We start from the raw sequence: 23,422 nt of genomic DNA on the forward strand, positions 1-23,422 counted from the left end.
CACTCCCAGAATATATAGATACTTCATTATTATCAGTTGAGTGAATTGAATTAATGTAATGAGAGGATTTTTTTTGTGTGTGAAGCCATTTCTTCTTGATGTCAGCTCAAATAATTAATTGCATATTACATCCAATTTCCTGCTGGATTGAATAGTATGTGATTTAAGTAATTACCACAATGTACCTAATATCAGAGTTAAATATCTTTAGAGATTTCTAAGAATGTCATTTTGAAATGTAAATTACTTTGGCAGAGGGCGTGGCGAGGGCGATGTGCAGAAAAATAGACCTTAATTAAGAAGAAAACTTTAATTACAGAATGAATTTATTCCAATTAACAAGATACACGGTATGCTGGGCTCTCTCTCCACCGCCCACGCAGACAGTCATACAGTTATCACCAGGAAATCCAGAGAAGTACACTCATTAATATGTTGCATATTGTATGCAAAAACACATACAACATACAGTACATGTTAAACATTAATTTCTCCATCGCATTAGCAATATGAGAGGGTATTTTTAATGCAGCAACTATACGTAAGACTTTGCCACTTATATGACAAAGGATGCTGCTTGACAAACGGTGCTCCAACTACTGCAATTACAACAGTGCTCGACTGAATACTTTATAAACAAAGAGGCTTTAAAACGCTCTACCTCTTGGAGATGAAATGAGTCTCAGTTGGCATTAAAAAGCCACACAAAAAAAAAATCAGGTGAAACCTCAAGTCACCAGCAGGGTTTAGTTACCTCCAGAAAAAAAGTGACAATTCTTTTGAGGTTTCTAAATGCCAAAATGAAAACAGGGCGCTTGTTTGGCAAGGTGACGATCGCATTATCTCCCATCTGTCCCCAGATCTGATTCAAAAAATCATAATATAAAGGTCCTCAGCAGTCAGTAGGCTCCAACAATAACTGCTTCAGTTTCTTTGGACGGTCTCCTGTCCGTTACTAAAAAGTTAATCATCCCCTCTGACTTTATGAGAAGGTTGCAACCCAAGAAAAATATGCCAAACACCACCGTGAGGGATAAAACGCACATGACGGCTATCTGGACCACTCTCATGATGAAGAGGCTTCTCTCATCCGGAGCGGTGGCCACAGAGCCATTATCAGTCACCACGGATGAAAAGTTGCAGCAGAAAAACTCCTCTGTTTTGTTGAGCAGTCCGCCCTCCGTTTGGTTGAATCCGGTGTTATTCATTTCCACTTTTTCTTTTCTTTTCTTTTTTTAAAGAAAATACAAAAAAAATAAAAAATAAACTTTGGATGTAAAGGATGTGAAATAGAAGGAAAAGACACGCCTGGGATGTTATCATCAAGTGCAAAGTAAAAATGATGAGGCGATGAATTGAAGAAGTTCCGTCAGATCAGACAGCGCTCTTCTGGAGTTTAACAAGCTGCTTTGGCATCGCATTACTGGAGCTTTCATGTGTTCAGTAGCCAGTTTCAGAGCGGAATGAATCCACCAACCCCGTGGTTAAATAGCCAGACGGTACCTGCGTGCGTTGAGCCATTGGAGTGGCAGGGGGGGGGGTAGAAAAAAAAAAAAAGCAGCAAGAGCGCCATCATACGACCGGATTGCATGCGTGTCATGAATGTCCATGCGCACCAAGGCATGTGTTACATGTGGTACATTATGTTCTGTGTGCGTATTATGCATGTTTGTGTGTATGTAGTCAGTGTCACTGTCTTTTGCTTTAAATTAGTTTTCAAACTTTTTTTTTTTTAGGGTTTTGACTCATCAAACCAAAGATGGATACCCATTACAGGCTGTCATTTGCAAACTGGTGATGCTGAAGAGACTTTTTTTCTTTCTTTTGTTGACATTTAATTAATTAATTCAGTTTTGTGTATTTGGATTTTTACTTTCTAGCATATCTTTATCATTTTTTCATGCATATTGATGATATTCTATGCAAAGTTGTGCATTTTTTAGTTGTTTTTAATTTTTTGCCTATTGTAAACAACATGGAGTAAAATAAACCTGTTGTTACTCCTTTGCACATAAATGTGCACATTCGAAACACCATTTTTGATCCTGCTCAAATACAAAGTATAAAACATGTAGATTCTCATTTCTCCGCTTCATTTGAGGCCTGGGGCTTGCTGCTAATCTTTCACATACACCAAGATGCTGTTTGCTGTTTAGTGTTACTGCTGTCTGAGCGTTCTGTGTTTTGTGCTCTTTCTACCTTTTTAAAACCAATAAAACGTGTTAAAAACAAAGAAATAACCTTGGAACATATGTTTTTAGTAGTGACTCACTTCATTTCAGTAATCTGTCACAGTGAGTCGGTATGAACAGTACCAGGACCTTGACACTCTTGATTGGTTTTCTCCACTGTGAAATGTCTGTGAAAAAGCTTAACAACAACAAGCAGAGGTTGCAGACATTTCTCTCTTTTTTTTTTTGTCATAATTTGACCCCAAAATGATACACAAATTAAAAAAAACAACAACTTCATCAGTGCATAAAGCCATGACATAAAGTCTTACTCCTTCTCTGGAACAAAGAAGAATCAGGACATGCACTGACATCTAGTGGATGTTTTGAATCTGGTCTGGAGGCAGTGTTTGTTTGTCTGCACGCCATTAAACAATTATGAATGAAAGAGAGTGCTCCTGTTGTAGTGTATTGTTGCTGCATTATAGTCACATTCAATGAAATAAAGCTGCATGCAAATAAAAAAAGCAGTTTACAGTCTGTGACAGTGGTTCATTAACAGTATGTTAGAGTTATTAAGAATTGATGAACGTGAATTACATGCTGGGCTTTTGATCTATTTACACTGTGCAGAGGCCAGTGCAATGCTGATGGTCTCTTATTGATAGCAGCAGATGGCAGCATTGTTCAGCATCACCTAAAGGCCTGTGTCCTAAAATAGCTGTGATGTAGCATCAGCCTGACAATTGAATGAACTGTCACATAAACACACACACACACACACACATTATTATTATGCTGTTATTTAAGTGTTTATTTAATCACTGCCTGACTGTAAAACCTGGTGTTAAAAGTGCATAATGTAGGAACATCCACATCAAGTATAAAGACTTCCTGGGAGGGAGGGAAGGGTTCTCATGCATTGTGACAATAAAACTAGAACCTGATGACCCGTTATTCGATTAAATTAACATATATACAGAGGCTTTTTGGCTTATCATGAGGCGAGTGGGGCAGGGAGCAGGGTGAGAATATGTTGTTACTGTATTACGTATTATAGTTGAGTAAATGACAAGCAAAATATTAAAATGCATTTAATTGTCTGAACTATCTCAAAAAGGACAAAAGACCCTTTTCACAGAAGTGATTTTGACATGAAATAGTAAGGTCAGTAGGTGTTTCCAGTGATGCTAATTAAGGTTGTGTTCTATTTATTGCAGCAGAACCTTTATTGGTTTCATTGGTAACACCTGTGTTTACTGACTATTTCATGTCAAAAATGGCTGCTGTGAAAAAAACAAAGAAAACTTAAAGGACCAGTGTGTAGGATTGCAACCCTCTTGTTTCACCTTCTGCTTCCTGAGGGGGGAAAACATTTTTATCTAAAGCCGGTGTCTAGAACCTGTGCAAACATGGCTCCATAGAAGAGAGCTCATCCTAAGCAAGGCAACCTCTGTGGCATGCGAAGTGAAGCCAATGCAGAAGTGCCAAAAACTGCAGTTCCTCAAACGTCCACTTGAAGCTGGCTACAGAACAATCTCCAAAAGCCCCCATATTAAAATGTCCAACCTGTTTACAACCTGGTTTAAAAAATGGTTTTAGTCTCCGTAGCTAAACTCCTTGTTCGTTACAACTGTACTGAGTCGGAATTTTTCACCCGTTCAAATTATATTAAGACTTAAAATTATACATAATTAACCGCGTGGCTGCTTTGATTGATTGACATGTGGGTGCTGAGAGCAACCACACTCTGAGCTTCAAAGCGGCTCTTCAGAAACCTGTGGGTGTCACGTATACGACGTCCATATTTATACTGCCAATGGTTGTAGCCTCATATTTACCGTACAGACATAAGTATCAGTCCTCTGTAGAAGAATTCTATCAGTCTAATTTAAATGCATGAGTGTCTAACTACTGCTCATATGATCTCTGTGCATATGAATATATGCATCGGTTGAACTCTTGTGTAAGCATCATGTGCATTAAATAGTGTTTCTATAACAACTGTCTCTACCCGACTGCCATGAGCATAAGGCTCCATGCTGCTATACTTCTCACTCAAAAACATATGCCATATATAGAGGATCCTAAATGCTGAACACACTGGATCTTTAATGCAAAAAGTAAATATTTCTGAAAGCTAGAAACTGAAATAAAGAGTTAATCTAAGTGAAATGTGACGTAGAAACTTTATTTTTCCTTTACAAACAAACAAAGCAAAACAAAAACAACTCCATCATAATTATTATTATTATTATTATTTTTTAATTGAATGCAATTTCGAACAGGACATAATCAAAAGACTTTACTCTGCACAGTCATATCTCACTGTGTTTTGCTCGTGATGGTGGTGTTGCACGAGCCTACATATACCAGACGCCCGTGACGCTCCACTTTGGAGAGGATTACATGAATGACGTCGATTTCAGCCAATCAGAGAGCAGAACGGGGGACAGTCGCAGGTTTGGTCTGACCTGATGTTAGATTGTGCTGAATGTTATCTCGCCTGTCCTCTCTCTCTCTCTCTCTCTCTCTCTCTCTCTCTCTCTCTCTTATAATATTCAGCCGGAGGACAGGTGCGTGCTTAAGACGTGATGTAGCGTTGACCGCATCACCGTTTACACGAATGGGGGAAAATCCATGGAGACCGTTCACCGGTTCACTGCGACTCAACCGGGGACAAATCATATCAAGGAGTCCAAACAGGTACCACGAGAGAGACATCCCTGGACGGACAGTATCACCCGGGATTGTGGACTACTCTGTATTGACATGGACTGTATAACTTAGGTGTCGCTTCGAGGCGTGGTGCGTTGTTTTTATTTTTTTTATTTTTGTTTGTTTGTTTGTTTGTTTTTTCCTGCACGAGCAATTAATCCAGTTTTAATTTTTAGCCGCTAATTGCGCTTCACATCGGGTCATGTTGTCTGCGATCAACACGTTGTCTCAGAGCGAGGCTTGGACAGGTCACTGGTTCACTCCATCCATAATTTAGGTAAGCAGAGAGTGTTACGTGCACACCTTCATTCAGACAAATAATGTTTTGTTCTTTAAGACAACATGTCACTGGATTTATTGACGATGCGTTTGATATTGCATGAAATCAAGGTTACTACGTTTATTGGCTGTCATCACAGTGCCCCCCCCCCCCCCTCATCTTACACCTGACACATCTCACTATGAATAGAATAAAGTCAGTGTATAATGTGCATGCCACACCTTTTTTAAACACATTACAGTGATAAGTGTCATCTTTTTGTGTTGTTTTGGTTGGAAAAGAAGCTGCAAGCGTGGTTGGCTTAATGGGCTTATTGGGATCAGCTCTGTAATCACCTCCTGTCCCTGCTATGGCTGGGTACAGATTGGCATTTTTCAATACTGGCGTCAATGCTAATATGGTGTCAATGGTACCAAAACAATGTTTTTATTAGTAAAGGATAACTATCTATCTATCTATCTATCTATCTATCTATCTATCTATCTATATATATATATATATATATATATATATAGTATGTATAATACGATGTCAGCCAATCAACTTTCGAGTAGACACAGTTTGATCAGCACTCAAAAAGCATTGATGTTCGACACACGTCTTCACTTGCTTCTGACAACAGAGAAGATGCAGATGTGGGAGTGGAAGGTTGCTGGTTTGAGTCTCGCCTGCCCCAACCCCCGGAGTACTCACGAGCAACCTGTCTGCAATCCCTTGAATGTCAACAGTGAAAAAAGCTGGCTTTGAGTACATTTATTACAAGGGAGCAGGATCCGATCACATTGTCTTTATATTACTTATCATATTTCCACTGTGTCGACCAGAGTCTGTTTTTATTACTTTGGACAGCGATTGGTTAACAGGCTGGCAATTGCATGCCGTTGATATGAGTGAGAAATGTGTAAATTAGCTCATAAACACTCCACCAGACATTTCATAACAACAAGTGTTGCTAACAAAACAATTAACTGTCACTTTAGGAAGCACTTAATACTGCCTGATGGTTTACACTTGTCTCCCAAAGACTTGATAAAGTCCATGTAAAGACTAGTGGGACCTGTCTTTAGCGCCATGTACGACAGACACTATATACTTATCAGTACAGATGGTAAGGCTAATTGACTCAGGACTAGACTCCAGCAGGCTGCCGTTAGTGTTGTTGGTGGTGGTACCAAACCCCGAACAAGTCTCTGCCACTGACGCACCAAAGCAGATGGTGCCTGATGTACATGTGCAAACAGACAGAATCATCATTGATCTGTCTACGATGTGAGTGGAGGTGATATGTTTTTATTTATTTATTTTTATTTTATTATAGCACTCACTCCCTGGAAGTCAAGCTCGGGTCCATTTTTTCGAGTTAGTAGTCAGTGAATTGTGTTTTAACTCAGTCAGTCTGAGATTATCCACTGTGTTTGTGATCAGATCAGGTCTGAAGGTCTTGATGCAGCTGGACAGAGGCTGCCTTGTTTTTGAATGAGATAAGAATTACCCCAGGGCAGCGGTGTCAGACCCTGTGATGGACATTTAGACAGGGAGTGGAGGGGTGTGTGTGTGTGTGTGTGTGTGTGTGTGTGTGTGTGTGTGTGTGTGTGTGTGTGTGTGTATTTGTGTGTGTATTTGTGTGCGTGTGTGTGCAGAGTGCAAAATCATTACCATGCTGTAAATGAAAGATAAGGAAATCTCTCAGATTCCCCTCTGGAAATGCTGCAGGCTTTTCCCACTTGCAAAACTAAAGTGTAGCATAGGTTATTCTACATACATGCATTTGCATCAATCGCTCATCATTCATATGCAAACAAACCTGTTTTTAATATTGTAAATGTTAAATTTTGAGCAACAAAAGTCTACTACACTATGTGATGCCTGCTGTTGACTAAAAGGCTGCTGGGTTTGCGTGTCGAATTTTCCATCAGTCCACTTCCTTTCTGATTTCACTTTCATAAGCCTCTCAGTCAACAAAAAAACTATAATTTCAGTCAAGTAGAAATCCTGTTTGACAGAAAACAACGTTGTTTTTCCATCAGAAATATTGTGAGGCATACATTCCATGCCAATGAGATATCTAACCTCCACAAATTGCCTCTGGTATGAAAGCTTCCCAGATGGCCGTAGCAGCACTACTCGTGTAGGAAGTGGGAGATGTTTGTAAAGGGGGAAATTAGCATTCATTCATCCTTTTCAAATGCAGAAATGTGGAGGGTCTGGGGTCAGTCCAATGTGGGAAGTTGGGTTTCCATATATAGGTCTATGTGCAACTGAAGGTAGTGACAACCCATGAAACCATTTTGTTTTTTTAACATCTATAAAGATAAGAAACCTGAGGTAAACCTCACTAATCCCTCCTGACTGGAGTACCACCTCTGCAAACTCCAGTTGTCATAATCATTATATATATGTGTGTGTGTGTGTGTGTGTGTGTGTGTAGGTGTGTATTTAAGTGCCTGACCGATAAATCATCTGTGCCACTATAGATATATCAGTGCAACCTTTTCTTCTCCTGATATGATTCGGATATCTCGACTCTTCCTGCACTGCTTTCTGATCTGATTTCTCCCTTTTCTTTTCTTCTCTCTCTCCAAAATTTAAAAGCTGTTTATCTCTCTGCACTGGAACTCACTGGGACTCATTTTTATGCGAGGTAACATGATGCCAGGGATTGCTATGGCACTACAAACTGAATTGGCCAGCCGCCATGGCTTAATGAATGCAACAGATAGTGGATACGCTGAATTTTATTTGATGCAGTCGAAGCAGCTGTTTTTCCAATGTGGATCTGTCACATTTTGCCAATATCGGATTTGCTAAATTTAACCTCACCCATAACTTTTAACCTCTAAGCCACCGGAAACACACATTTTCCTACCCTCAAACACAGATCTCTGGTATGGTGACTGCCTCACAATTCAGCATAGACTATGCTATGAATGTACATGTTTTTCTTGTTCTTTCCTCTGTTTATTTGTGTTCATTTTGTTGCACCATTCTAATTTATTTGACCTTGTTTTGTACTTTATTTTAAAGGAAACATAAAAATACAACAAAAAGGTTAGTTTCTTATGTGGTCATACAGACGTTATACTGATGGATACGTGTCAATTCATATATAGTAGTATATAGTGGTTCAGGATCTGTCCTTTGAGGTCACCAATGCCGTTTCTCAGTATTGCAAGAAAAAGATAATTCTCTTCTTACTCTGAACATTAGGCACAAGGTCCTCTTTACAAGGCAGTAACCGTTTTCATGTTACAGCTTTCTTGCTGGCTGCTAATAGTATCTTTAATAGATATTTGTGCTGCACTTCCATTTAATATGAAAGGTAAAATAAAGAAATGGAAAAATACTTTGTAATCTCTCAATGTGATTGTACTTAAAGGTATAAAGTGAAGACTGGAGAAGGTGATTACTAATCACTTTTACAAGACACAAGTATTGATCTACTTTAAATGTGACTCCTGACATATTTTGCTTTTCACAGGTTGATTGTTTTAGATCATTGTCGCTGAATGATTCATCTTGATTCACAGCAGGAGGGCTGAACTTACCGTGATTACCATTCTCATTTTGTTTTTCTCTCTCTCTCTTTCTCTCTCTCTCCTGTAGGATGACGCCTCTTGGTCAAACCTGCTCGGTATCCTCCCTGACTTCAAACACTACATCAGCAGACTGAGCACTCCTCAGCACTGTTTTGGCTGCCAGGCTGACCTCCCAGGAAGGTGATGCGACGGTTTGTCTACTGCAAGGTGGTGTTGACCACCTCTTTAGTGTGGGTGCTGGTGGACGTGTTCTTGCTGCTCTACTTCAGCGAGTGTAACAAATGTGATGATAGGAAAGACCGCTCGCTGCTCCCTGCCCTCCGAGGTGAGTCCGCACTACTGCTGCTACCACCATTCACATGATAGATGTAGCTTAACACACTCAGGAGTCCGTTAAGTACTGTAGTCCCTCTCCCCTTCCTACTCCAGTTCTCTTTAAGTGTTGATTTTCTGTTGAAATATTATGATGCTCATTATGAAAATAGCATTAAAGGAGACAAAGAGGTGTAAAGTGAGTGTATTGTAAGACTTATCAGAGGAGGTTAAATGTTAATCTTTTGATTTTAAAGGCTTTAGTGGATGTTTGAAAGGGACATAAGTGAAAATAGTTCCATTTGTGACGTGTCGAAGGGAGTTGTCCAAAACTGTGTTGAGGAATGGTAGCTTTTGAATATGTAATAAACTCCTTCCTTCCTTCAATAAACATACTTGAGTGTTAATTCTATAGTCCCAAAATCCTGGTCACATGTGGGTTTTAGATGTTTTTGGCAATGACACTAGAAACAACGTAATTGGCCTACTCTACATAAAATGACATGTTGCACATCTTCTATGCCGTAATCTGCCGTGACTTCTTTGAGAATGGCCATAAAGCTATTAGGTTATCATATCATGTCCTAATGAACAGGGAAAAGTGCTAAATATTAAAGCATGCAAGATTAATCAGACATTTGAACTTCTTTGGCTTTCTTCAGCCCAGGCACAATGAATCAAAAGTTTGGACTGCCATTTAGAAAACTGAAGAATCTCCAGGATTAAATGGCCTCCCAATAGAATATTATAGAAATAACATTGATGTCTTAGCACTTATCTTAACAAAGTGAAGTAACTTGGGATGTCTTCTGAACACTCAACGAAGCTCTCATTTCACTAATCCTTAAAAAAAGACAAGGATCCAGTGGACCCTCGTAGCTTTAGATGGATTAGTTTAGTGATTGTTGACTGTAAGGGGCTTACTAAAGTTCTGTCTATGAAGGTAGAGAATCTTATCAACAATTATCCATTCAGATCAAGTGGGTGCTCTTCTTCCGACAACTTCTACTTCACTTGATGTGTTAAAGTCCTAATAAAAATACACAGAGAAGGCATGTGTTAGGGTTGAGTTTGTTTATTCAGAAAAGTCCAAAGAAATTGGGATGCTGTTTGGAGGCATTAAGCATTATCTGTCAAACTGTTATATCTATGAGAAAAGAAGTGAGAATTAAGGGAGTACAAGCTGGTAGAAGGAAAAAATGCTGATCGGTCGTGTAACAAAATTGTGATTGTGGAAATGTGTTTTTATTGAAGTGGATCTCATCTGGAAATAAGTATTTAGGGCTCAAACTGTGTGCAGATAACACAGATATAATACATATTAAAGTGACTCCCCTTCTTTACAAAGATAATGTACACTCTAGAGAAGTGGAAGGCATTCGGTCAAACCCTTTGGGACAAGATTAAAACCATTAAAATGGTGACTGTCCCACAGTTTGTCAGTGATGCTACTGATAACACTACCTGGAGAAACTGTCAAATTATTAGGATTAATGGGAATAAGCCAAGGCTTAGTTTACAAAAACTTTATACCACAAGGATTAAAGTTGGGCTTTCCCTTCCTTGTATGGAGCTGTACATATTGCTGTTGAGCTGACTAAATTGGCACTGGATTAATAAGGGTAATCACCAAGAATGGATGGGAATAAAACAAGAATTTACTGCCTCCTTCAGTACAATTAAGGCTCTATTACAAAATACCAAATCTCAGACTGAGCCTGGGAGCAAAGAGACACATTTTTACAACACTCAAAGAATGTCTGTCTGGGCTAAACTTGACAAATTAATTAAAGCCTTGGCATAACCCAGCGATAAAAGTGGGTAAAAAAAAAATCTTTTTTGGGCATTCCTGGTTGTCTAGTGATAATATAGTCGATTGCAAATGGTTAGGCTTACACATACTGATTTTTTTTCTCTTAGATTTATTCTATTCTTAATGACTTTATTTCTAAAAAGCCTATTCATATATACATTCTGCTCTGAGTATTTACATTTCACGCCTTGTCTGGTCTAGAGGCGTTGCGACACATTTAACCTTTTCTCTTGTACCTTCTCCGGATCTAGTAGTCCTAGTCTTTAGCCTAAATGTAAATAGTTTGTTTAAGCTTGTAATTATGTAAATAGTTTGATAGTGTCACTTCCTTTTGTATGATTTACATTGTCTTTAATTTAAATATACAGTGTCTCTAGAGGGTTTCTGATTATTGACTGAATAATAATAATGTTTAAAGTGCGTGTAGGTGTTTGTATTAGCACTACAGTTTACAGTGATGTATGTACTGATCAAACAGTAACGGAGCCAGTAGACACTTTTCACAACACTCATTTTGACATTAAATAGAAGAGTGAACACCGGTGAGCAAACATGCGCCACAGCAGACCTTGTCTGACCTGAATGGAACGCGACCTTAATTAGTATCATTGGTAACACCTGTGTTTTACTTAGTTTGTCAAAATGGCAAAGTGCAGTAAGTGCAGGGAACAACAAGCAGAACCTACATGGCGGACCAGAGCGAGTCAATGAAGTGATGCAAGTTAAAACATTTTACATTTAATTTATGTAAAATTTAAAAGAGCAAACTTCAATTTGGGACAAACAAAAGTAAATTTGGAGTCCTGGGACTGGCCGTGTTAACCCAAGATCTCCAAGCGTGCTATGGTGATCCTCTAACCTGACTAGAAAACCTCTAACATGATATTGCTTTTTTGATGTACATCTCATGTTTAATTAATATTACAGATATTTCCTTTTTCAGTGAATTAACATATAGGTGGAAGGCTCTTCTTTTCTGGTCTGCTTGTGCCACAGGAACTTTTCCAGGTTTGATTTAGTCCTTTTAATCACTGTGATTCCTTTAAGGACTGGTTAACGTTATGAACAATGCAGTAAGAGATGTAAATCTACAATGGCCTCATGATTCGATTACGATTTACCTGTTAACGGACTGAATGCACAGCACATTTTTTTTGTTTGTTTGGCATCGGACAAACGAAGAAGCAAGCTCGTGAACATATCCTATTGACTTAAAACGTCCCATGGTTGCCAGGGCACATCACCAGGATGTGACACACGACCTTCATCACCTCATCACAAATCCTGTTAACACGATGAAGTTCACTTAAGGATTAAACATTTGCTTGAAACGTCAGAAAAACATGTTAAAACATCAGCAAAAGTACAACATTTTTAACAGTCAAGAGTAATGTAACAATTTGTTGTTGATCTACAAAATAAAATAAAAAAACATAGGGTATGTTAGAGTTTTATACCAGCCAGAGCTTCGACCAGCCTAATTTGAGTGGCTGGATAGGGTTATAGTTTGATTTAATATGTACTGTAAGCATTTGTGTGTGACTCTTTCTGAGATCAAACCACAGAACTTCTTTAGCAGAGTTTATTTCCTCACATGCCCTTACAGTAAGTGGGTTTCCAAGAGGCTTGCTAAGCTGCTTTTGAGGTTATATTGAAGCCAAGCTGCCAGCTACTGACACTGATTAACATACAAAAGTATACGGTTAGATCTGAGTTACTTTTAAATATGATGGTTTTCTAAATATATGAACTGATAGTTTTGCACAGCACTGCAGGTGTTTTTAGTTTTATCTTATAAGGTTTTTTCATGTTTATTCAAGAAGTCCACTTAGTTAATTATTAGCGTGTCGTTGTCCACCCTCCATGTATTATCCATGTGTTTGGAGAGCTACGTAACATCCTGTTGTAATTTCCCAAAAGTTAAACTATTTTAACTCTGGACAGCAATGGTACCATTATCGTTCGCAATATCCTGTGTCTGTACTGCCAGCCTCACCTAATTTTACCATCCTCCTTACATCTACTAACATAATACCTAGTTTGGAGTCTGCCGTCCACATAGAATATGCTGTTTATGTGACCCATATCAAATTCAGAATATCATCATGCTGAGTGGACAATTTGTGCGCACATAAAAATAGGTAAACATTGTTAGGACACTACAGCTCACTGCACATTATACAGTTGTTATGGTTAACCTTTCAACAGGGTTTAGAGCTGAATGTGTAACGTTAACATATACTCTGACTCGTGTTTCAGCTTTGTCTGTCTGCCGTTTGATAAGCTACAGTTTGGTTGGCGCTGAACCGCACAATGAATACAGGGATTACACCAAAACAACAATGAGATAAACGAGGCTATAAAGTTCAGTGAAGCGAAATGAGCGATACACCGTAGCATCAGCACTATCAGGGACACTATCACATTACACAGAGCAGTTTGACTGAATATTTTTAAGGCTATAAAGTGATGTGATGATTTTGTAGTCAGTTTGTACTCCACTGCATTCATTTCAGACCAGAGTTCAATGGTCACACATCATACTGGTGATTCGACCAGGTCGATAATGACCTTTTTTAAAAGGAATGCGTGCCATATATTCCAGATTAGAGCAGGCACCACGTAGCTCACTGTTTTTCAGTTTGATCATAATGGACTTTACGGCCATTCGCTCCTGTCCATTATGTTTAGTTAAATTTGCATTGACGTAGTATGTAAAGTCGTTTAGGGTGATGCTGTTTGTCAATATGTAAAGAACAGGATGTTTCATAGAGCCATGTGAACACACATTTTTATCTGCAGCATAAACACGTGAATTTCTGCACTTCATTGTAATTAATTTAGTCTTGTACTTCCAGATAGTTGGTGGACCGATTAAAGAAACATTTTTCAAAAAATAACATCCTCACTTTTAGTCCTTGATATGGGTCAAGCTCCAAAAACAGTGGATCCGACACTTTTATTAAAAATGTTTTTCATTAAATGAGTTTCAAACTCAACTGTGTAAAAGAGCTTGTTGTCTTTTTGTAGAACTTTTTTTTTTTTTTTGCTCAGTTCAAGAGTGCATGAGACTTAATTAATGAGATTCCCACTGGCAGTCATCTACAGCAACTGTTCATAGTGAAATTGTGAGTTAATTTATTTGTCATTTATTTGTGCAACCAAATACAAGCTGTAGTCACGTTATGCTACACAAGAATGTGTATTATGTTATTTATGAAATTTACTTACGGCTATGCATTCTTTGCTGAATATTTCAGCTTTTTTCAACAATCAGCTCTTCTGTGTTTGGAAAATGAAAACTAAAAAATGTACAGCTTATTGGTTTAGGGATATTAGATTTTACATTGCCTCAACATAACATACTATAGGCGTTGTGCGTTCACAGCTCTACTTCTGCATCACACATAGTTTCTTTTCTTGTAATCTTAGTCATGTTTGATTGCATATGAAGAGGCTGAACATGACACAGCAAAACTGTTACATTTTAATAAAAAGGGAAGGTTTGCACTTTCAATTGGTGCATTTCTGCTAACTATGTTTAATATTGCATTGCATATATTCTCGCAGTATATTTTTTTCAGGATTTTAGTTTGACTTTAGCTGCAGTATTAATCCTCAAGAGCTGTCCAGGCATATTCGTTACAAAAACAATGAAAACCAGGAGGTATAAAATAAAAATACTGAGATCAAAGTATATCAGCACATCAGTTATAACAAGAATTTCACTTCTTTTTCAAGCATACACCCATAGGAATAATCATTCTGTGTTATGTGTCTCTTTTTAGAAGAGAGAGCTGCAGTTTAACGATGTGATATCGCAAATGTGATAACATCAGGTTGCATTAAGTTGAGGTGAAGACCTGCGTCATGACAGCACAGGGTATGCTGCCAAATGCTTCTTCTCACAATGTACAGTGTAATTCACTGTGAATTACTATTTATACACCACCCTCCCCTCACAGAGGAAGCATACCATTTCCTTGGTATTCATACATTTAATGGTATTACACTGATTAATCCTTTTTTTTCTCTGTGCGAGCATCACCTCACTCGGTTTTCATGTAGAAATATGGTATGTTGCACAGCACACCAGAGCAGCTTATAGCAGCACTCTGCAGGGTGTTTGGTCGTGCTCTGCTTTGGTTTTGTGTTCAACAGGAGCTTCTCTGATATATAACGTAATGCCAGCTGGGTCAGAAGCAGAGCAGTCGAGGGAAGAGGTGGAGGTGAAAAGCGAACGGATCAAGCTAGTGATAGAGCCTCCAACTGTGCACCGGCACACAGACGTTTTCCTGCAGAGTGAATGAGAATGAAAAGAGCTGGAGGTAAATCTACAGATTAGAGATTAGAGTCCGGATCAGATTAGAGTTCACCTTGACTAGAGGAATGCCGCAAACAGGGATCAAAGAGTCCAGCTGAGCTCTCACAACATATTTCAATAATAAAATAAGGTATAGAGAAGGCTAATATATAGCATGCATGTAATTATAGAGTCTATAGTTGCTAATCACATAACAGACAGGTAGACACTCATTAGTTGTGAGTGAGGAGGAACCTTTTCACGGTAATTGCTTGGGATAAAGCTGCCGGCAAGGACACTGAATTAGATTGATTGACCCGAGGACAAACGGAGCCATTGTTTTCTTCCCAGATGATCGTGGTCATCTTTTATAATGAATGCCCTGCATCAGGAGGAGAGTGTGTCTGGCTTGAAAATACCACAGAGAGTTCATTTCCTAAGTTCCTTGTAGGGTTATTTGAGTATTTCTAGACTTTGTAATTGATCTAACTGTTTGTATTATCTCACAGATGGGAAATTCTGAAAGCGTGATGACTTAAATTGTTAATTTGAGCATATGCTAAACACATAAAAGTCATATATTATTTCAAAGGTGATGGAAGAAGCCTAAAGCAGCACAAAAATATGAAAACATTTGGATTACAAATACTGTAAGATAAATAATGATAAATGAGGTTAAAGCTAAATTTGTATAAATTGGTATTTTAGTTCCTCCAGTGCAATACCACTGTCATAAATGTGGACAGGTGTACGTGTCTTTGTTACTATATTACTTTTGATCAGAAACTAGCGAATCGACAACCCATCCAAACGTCAAGCAAGTGCAACAACATAAGGATAGCAGCCAGCTAATATTACTTACTAGTCCAACAGCAAGAAGCCCAGCTTGGCATCTGTCTTTCAGCCTTTTATTTGGTCTCACCAACAATCAAAAGTCAGTCCCAGATTTGTACTTGATTTATACTTCTACAGCTTCGTGCTCGCTCTCTCTCTCCTCAGTCTTCCCTAGACCTCTCTTCGGTCTTTTCGCCTCTGTCATTATATCCATAGAGGCTTCTAAGCCTGGTTACATTGCCCGCTTGTCCAGCTCCAGTTCTGGCACAACACCGGCTCCTCTCCCCGTCAGCATTTGGCCATGCACATGTACAAACACCAACACTTTAATGGTGACTCTGAGCTTAGGAGACACCATTCACTGGATTTCAAGTCAGTGTATCTTCAGAAAAAAACTTAAAATCTGTTATTGTATGGTTTAAAAAAAAAGAAGTTACTCAATGTTGCTTCCTTGCAGGTAGCAGATCCTTGATGTATCCCATAGATGACTGTTTATTCATAAAATACACCTTTTAAGAAAACCCCACTTAAGTTAAAACAAAGCTAAATGCTGATGTCAGCATGCCAACATGCTCACAAAACAATGCTAACATGTTAATATCCATTTAGATATATTGCATATGTAAGTCAGTCTTGTAGCCTTGGTGGTTGCAATCAGCTACTGCGCGGCCAGGTGACACGAAATCCTACGCACTGGTCCTTTTTAAGACAGCGTCCAAATATAGTGTCAGCAGCACCACAAAGAAAAGGGCAGGATTAGTTGAGGTTAACACTCCATATTATCCAGACCATCTCCATGAGGGGTCGTACAGAATCCTCTTAACCTGGGCCCGTGCTTCTAATGTGAACCATGTGTCCCCTTTTCATGGAAATCACTGCCTCTGCTCTGAGAGATTATTATGAGAGAGAGAGAGCATGTGATAAATCCATGGGAGGTTATTTACCTTTTGGGGAAGGGAGCTGGCTCAGTGCAGCAGCAACAACAACAGCAATGCTGATATTTGCCTGTAGGAGCAGGCTGTGGTAATTCTCCAAAAGATTTTGCCTTCATTCTACCTTCTCGTCTAATAATTCATCCTCCCGAATCTCTGAATTCAGAACGTCCTAATAGATTAAATTGAAATTAAATATAGCTGCCAGTGCAGTGCTTAATACCCACTCAGCCTGAGCCACAGCAACCAAGAGAGAGCTTAAGCAGAGCGCCTGCACTGTCTGTAATAAACGTCCTTTTTCAAACTAACCGAGAGGATAAATATTTTTCCCTGGCCTTTAACGGTGCAAATGTGAATGCCATCGCATTCTCTGTATGTGCAGCGTTATTAAAGGGAATACAACACACTGTTCATATGCTCTATACATGCTGTCAGTACGTGAACTGCTTTTAAAACGCGCAACGCCACAAGGTTTTTGAATGAGTACAGAAAATGACTTTCCGGAGTGTACGGAGATGAAACGAACATACTTTGCTGCACTCCTCCACAGATAACTGTGATTTCCACTACAGAATTTGAACGTCTCAAAATAGCCCAATACTTTCAATAGACACAAAACGGAATGAGTGACATGTGCTAATTTAGATGAGAGGCACATTTCTTCCCTCAGAACAGCAGATGAGGAAACATTTTTTACATGCCAGTATTATGTATATCATTCTCCTTCTTTGAAGCTTCATTTGTAGTCAAACCAGCTACGATATTTATTATGTCTTTGATGTGATTTTGATCACTGAATTCTTGGAGAACCACCACAACACTTTTTTTCCTTTCCGCACCGGTTAGAACAGGGCGTGCAGCCAACAGACTGGGGTCAGGGAGATCAGTCGGTAGTCATTACTCTCAGTGCCCTTTTATATGGGAGATGTGGAGCATTTGTAATGTAGTTGGCTTTTGTTTTGTTCTAGTCCTTCTCATATTGTTTCCTTATCAAGACCTGTGAACAAAACTTATATACAAAATGATTTATTTTACAATGCAGCTTGACCTTAATTTCTCACCTCCTTAGCGAGAAACAAATTTGATTTCTCATCAGATATCCTTTTTGTTTTGCTTCTGTTATGCTCCAGCGGCGATATCTCGGAGCCACGAAGGTCCCGGGGAGATGGGCAAGGCGGTGAACATCCCCAAGGACGACCAGGAGAAAATGAAGGAGCTCTTTAAGATTAACCAGTTCAATCTGATGGCCAGTGACATGATTGCGCTCAACAGGAGTCTGCCAGATGTCAGGTTGGATGGGTGCGTAAGCTTGGGTGTCTTCCAGAAGCATGCTGTGAATTGCACTACTGACCCTGACACCTACATACATACACACTCACACACACATCTGCTTTCCAGGAGAGCGACATAACAGTCTTCGCCTTGCTCCTGCACATTACAAGGCACCATGATTTCTTCTATCAAAAAGCTGACAGAAGTCGGATGATACTTCTGCTTTTTTACTTTCACTCCTTAATGTCTGCAGACTTTTTTTTTACCGGGTTCACTAAAAACTGTATTCAGACAAATGTGTTTGATGGGGCAGCTGGGATTCTCACTGTCATCAAAAGAGCCTCCACAGGGCTGCAGACAGCGGCAGTTTCTGCACACGAAATGCTCTAAATTATCGAAGCGATGTCATTCCGATGATGAAAATCATTTTTTAAACAGTTTGTTGAGTCCATTAGACTTTTTTATTGGTATTAATAACTCCGGTTAATGTGAAAAGACATCTCTGATTATGCGCACCATTTCAATGCAGAATCCATCAGATCCCTCAAGTGTGTACATTAGGCCTGACATTTGAATGGGAGTAGGGTTTTGTTTACTGTCACTCAAGAGCTACTTGAGCACTTAATGAAGATCCAAGGAGCAATTTGTGTGAAACATGAGCACATTCGTCCTGGGCTGCTGATATGCGTGCCAGCGTTTGTCTCTCGCGGAGACATTATCAAAGTGATTCATGTTTAAATATTCCAGCTGAACACAAGTTCTCCACAGCACTTTCATTAAGTGCATACCAAAGGCCCTGCCAGTCAGATACATGGTGAGAAATAGACAAGAAATAGAGACCACAAGGATGTCTACTGTACGCTCCTCCAGTATTTCTATGCTTTTCTTGCCTATACCAAGAAAATGCAAACTCAAGACTTTCTGCAATGTGGAGACGCAAATATAATGATCATGCTGCCTGCACCGTACAAAAAGGAAGACCTATATTAGTGAGAAAAAGTGAGAATTCAGCTGATTGCAGCTCCACCAGTTATGGCTCCATTCTTTTCTCAAGATAAATATTACAGCAGCTATTATTATTTCAGAGCACACCTTAGCCTTGCAGAATTTCACCAGCTGTGTGGTAGAAAATTATCCAGAGCCATGCAGAATTGTCAGTCACCGCCTTTGAAGGACAATAACATTTTGTCTTGAAGGCAACCTCCTGGCCCAGTTGTGTCAGTCAGTGCTGTCACTCTGAATAGACAGGCCCGAACTAGCAATGCTGTCTGCTCCGATGGCTTCTTTCACCCTCCGTTACCTCCCACTGCCCCTCCTCCAGCCCGTGCCGTCCACCTCCTCCACTCTTTCTTTATTCAACATCACCCACTACAGCGCCGTCCCAAGATTGCCACGTTCTTACTCCTTGGCTTTGACAGACTTACCGTCAAACCAAGGACACGCTGACATGGCTGTCAATGCCGGTTTTTTACTTTTTCTACTTTTCTTTCTGGAGATATTTGTCAGTAAATCTCATATGACAATGTTTTTGCACTGGCGGCAGCAATGGATAGCAGCAGGACACTCAGATTCTCTTCTCAGACACTTTTCATACAATATAATGAGCTGCATGCGTAGAAAACCACTGTGACTGCAGTTTGAAAACATCACGGTAGTTTTAGATCAAATTTAGATTTAAGTATACAAATAATTATTTCCAGGGATGATTTAACTTCAAATGAACTTCTTACTATTTGTAGAATGAATTGATCATTAAGTAACATGTTAGTTTGGGTATACATGTATGTGAATACAAGTTTCCTTTGTTCAATTCTACTTCACTACTTCTACCCCTGTTGCTCCATCAGCTGTAAGACCAAGGTGTATCCAGACGATCTGCCAAACACCAGCATTGTCATCGTGTTTCACAACGAGGCGTGGAGCACCCTGTTGCGGACAGTTCACAGTGTCATCAACCGCTCTCCCAGACACTTGCTTGTGGAGATCCTGCTGGTGGACGATGCCAGCGAGCGAGGTTTGTAGTCTACACTAACAAGCAGCTCTCATACATATCTGATCTGACAGAGGCACAGGTTGAAACTCTGTAGTCAAGGATACAGGATGTACGTTTTGAACTCAAGCAGACTGGCAATCAATGTGAACAATGTGGGACACAACCAGGCTGAACCCGGCTCAAAGGATCACCAAATCCAGCATTTTAAGAATCAACATTTAATCTTTAGAACAGATTACAACAAATACACTAACCAAACTGAGATAAATGGCTAACAAAAAATTGTTATTGCTTAATCTGCCAATATTCTTGATTAATGGATTAATCATTTGGTCTGAATACATTAGAAAAAGTGATAATAATAATGGTAATAATAATTATGAGAGCCCTGTTTAGGCAACTATTCAAATATTAAAAGTATGTAATGGTTATTCCCATGCTCAAATATTTTTATATAGTCGTTGTAGCAGGTTTTGAGGTGGACACCATTTGTTACACACATTTGGTGCAAATCTATCAATTTTGGACCACTTGAAAATGAATAAAAATTGTTTTATAAATGAGTCCAGCATACTATATTAAGACACCAAGACCTTGATGAACACCATAAAAAAATGATGCTGTGATTTGGTATTAAAAATGTTTGACATTTAAAGATTTCTGTGGGAAGCTCCAGGCTCTGGAAGACAGTCATATCAGCATGGATGATGGATAGTCGATTCATTTTCTGTTGATTGACAACTTCTTTAAGTTATGTTGAACTTCTTCAAATGCGCCCTTGCTGAAACATGTCTATTGTTTGGTTTCAGACTTCCTGAAGAAGAAGCTGGAGAACTATGTGCGAACTCTAGAGGTTCCCGTGAGGATCCTGAGGATGGAGCAGCGTTCAGGTCTAATCAGAGCCAGGTTGAGGGGTGCCGCTGCTACTAAAGGCCAGGTCATCACCTTCCTGGACGCTCACTGCGAGTGTACCGTCGGCTGGCTCGAGCCCCTGCTGGCACGCATCAAAGAGGACAGGTAGGATCAGAAAACAGACCACACTGAATGTTTCCAGTCTTCTTCTTCTACTCCTTTCGGCTTTTCCCTTCAGGGGTCGCCACAGTGAATCAGTTGCCTCCATCTAACCCTGTCTTCTGCATCCTCTTCTCTCACACCAACTACCTTCATGTCCTTTCACTGCATCCATAAACCTCCTCTTTGGTCTTCCTCTAGGCTTCCTGTCTGGCAGTTCAAAACTCAGCATCCTTTTACCAATATATTCACTATTTCTCCTTTGGACATGTCCAAACCATCTCAGTCTGGCCTCTCTGACTTTATCTCCAAAACCTCTAACATGTGCTGTCCCTCTGATGTACTCATTCCTGATCCTATCCATCCTGGTCACTCCCAAAGAGAGCCTCAGCATCTTCATCTCTGCTACCTCCAGCTCTGCCTCCTGTCTTTTCCTCAGTGGCACTGTCTCTAGACAAAAACAACATAGTCTCACCACAGTTTTGTACACACACTGAATGTTTCTAATATAGTGCTGATATTTAAGGCACTGATATGAAATAACTGGATTCTGCTAATGAACTTCTCATTGTCAATCATTCTAATCTTGTGCCTATTCAGACCTGAAATATGTTTTAAATAAACTGGTATTATCACATTTCACTTAAGTTGCATCATCGGGTGCTTGAGCCAGAGCTCTATCTGAATATTGATGGGACAGCAAACCATCAGTTATGAATACACTGCTTGAGCCTGACGCTGCTGATAGGAGAAGATAATCATTTTGCATCGTCTGCTTCTTGCTGCTGCCTCAGAGGAAAAAGCTAGCTCCAATTACCGTAGCTCTGTTTTTTTTTGTGTTAACTCTGCTCCAGCTGGTGCTATTAGACGCTGGTAAAGTCGAGATTAAAGCGGACGAAGACGTGTTTTACTCGCTGCAACAGATACATGCTCGGGGACAAATATGATGTGGTCCGGCTGAAAGAGATGGGATGTTTTCTCCAGCTTGGAGTGTCTGCACAGTTATTAAGAGAAGTGTGTTCATTTAAAGTGACACGGTTTATTTGGCTGCTTATATCGCAGAGCATTAAGCTTTTGTTTGATGCTTCCTTGTTAAAAACAACAGAGGGTGAATCTCCCACGTCTGTGAGCGTGACATTAACAGATGGATGGATTGATAATGATTCTTCTGCAATCCATCTCTTATCTGAGGTCAGACACATTCATTTTTTCCCTCAGGCCGAAATCAGTATCGTATCACTCAGAATATTATATTAAGGAGCCATTATACTGAATGCTGCTGCAGATGTATTGGTGTCTATAAGTATAGGCGCAGACTGATGAGATGGTGCAGGAAACAGCATTCACATGATTGATGATATAGGTTGTTACAGGACGGATGGTTGACATCAGGATGGTGATATTAAAATGTTGTCCAATATCGATATGTGCTGTATCAGGAGATTGCCAATGTGTTCAAAATGGTGTATAAAACATAAAGATGACGTTCATTGCAGTCGTGTGTCCCGCTGCAGTGCAGCATCATCAGAAAGAAACTATGAAATATTTGAGCTTATTAGACTTTTGGAAAAGGACAGACATTAAATTTACTCATGTATATTTGCAAGCTCTTGGTTGGGATACCCAAAATACATTGCTTAAATACAAAACTAGTAGTATTCTTAGTAGTATACTAGTAGTAGTATCTTACAATGCAGATTTTATAGAACAGCTAGCAGCAACATAGTTTCTCTTTCCATTATGATTAGTCCACCCCAAAATCTGCATATTAATTAATAATTCAAATCATCAGTTGCAGCCTGGTTGTAATCAGCGCTTTCCATCTCCATCCCATTACTGGTTTGTGCTCATTCAGAGTGTGTTTGTTTGTTTGTTTGTTTTTAGGTTGTCAGGTAAAAACTAGAGCATAACTATACAATTCATCCCTACATTGAATCTTACACTGTGTGTTCTGTGTCTTTCAGGACGGCAGTAGTGTGCCCTATCATCGACGTCATCAGCGACGAGACGTTTGAATACATGGCCGGCTCAGATATGACTTACGGTGGATTCAACTGGAAGCTGAATTTCCGCTGGTACCCTGTTCCCCAGCGGGAGATGGATCGACGCAAGGGGGACAGAACGCTTCCTGTCAGGTACACAAAGAAAATATGACTTCCTCCTCAATTATTGTTATTGCTAGAAAATATCAAAAAATTTTTAAAGTCTACTATTATAATCTACAAGAGCCTACATCTATGGACGTAC

The 23,422-nt window shown here is 39.5% G+C and overlaps 2 protein-coding genes across 4 annotated transcripts in view; one reads left to right on the forward strand and one right to left on the reverse strand.

Moving 5' to 3' along the window:
* Positions 1–308: 308 nt before the first annotated feature.
* rprma (reprimo, TP53 dependent G2 arrest mediator candidate a) lies at positions 309–1,736 on the reverse strand. Its single transcript, XM_010732235.3, has one exon. It carries the CDS (start codon positions 1,206–1,208, stop codon positions 900–902), a length of 309 nt encoding a protein of 102 aa, XP_010730537.1. The 5' UTR covers positions 1,209–1,736; the 3' UTR covers positions 309–899.
* A 2,893-nt stretch (positions 1,737–4,629) lies between these two features.
* The window catches only part of galnt13 (polypeptide N-acetylgalactosaminyltransferase 13), a 38,386-nt gene continuing 19,593 nt past the window's right edge, over positions 4,630–23,422 (forward strand). Inside the window, exons 1-7 of one of the 3 annotated variants that reach the window (XM_027291251.1) lie at positions 4,630–4,979; positions 5,066–5,166; positions 8,773–9,030; positions 18,030–18,198; positions 20,019–20,185; positions 20,974–21,181; positions 23,140–23,310. In XM_027291251.1, the coding sequence (XP_027147052.1) occupies positions 8,889–9,030; positions 18,030–18,198; positions 20,019–20,185; positions 20,974–21,181; positions 23,140–23,310 (857 nt within the window). In that variant the 5' untranslated portion in view covers positions 4,630–4,979; positions 5,066–5,166; positions 8,773–8,888. The remainder of the gene's footprint in view (positions 4,980–5,065; positions 5,167–8,772; positions 9,031–18,029; positions 18,199–20,018; positions 20,186–20,973; positions 21,182–23,139; positions 23,311–23,422) is intronic. The other 2 variants (XM_019259826.2, XM_027291252.1) reach the window with 2 other exon arrangements.

This window comes from Larimichthys crocea, chromosome XVIII (assembly GCF_000972845.2).
Source record: "Larimichthys crocea isolate SSNF chromosome XVIII, L_crocea_2.0, whole genome shotgun sequence".
Classification (NCBI taxonomy): domain Eukaryota; kingdom Metazoa; phylum Chordata; class Actinopteri; family Sciaenidae; genus Larimichthys; species Larimichthys crocea.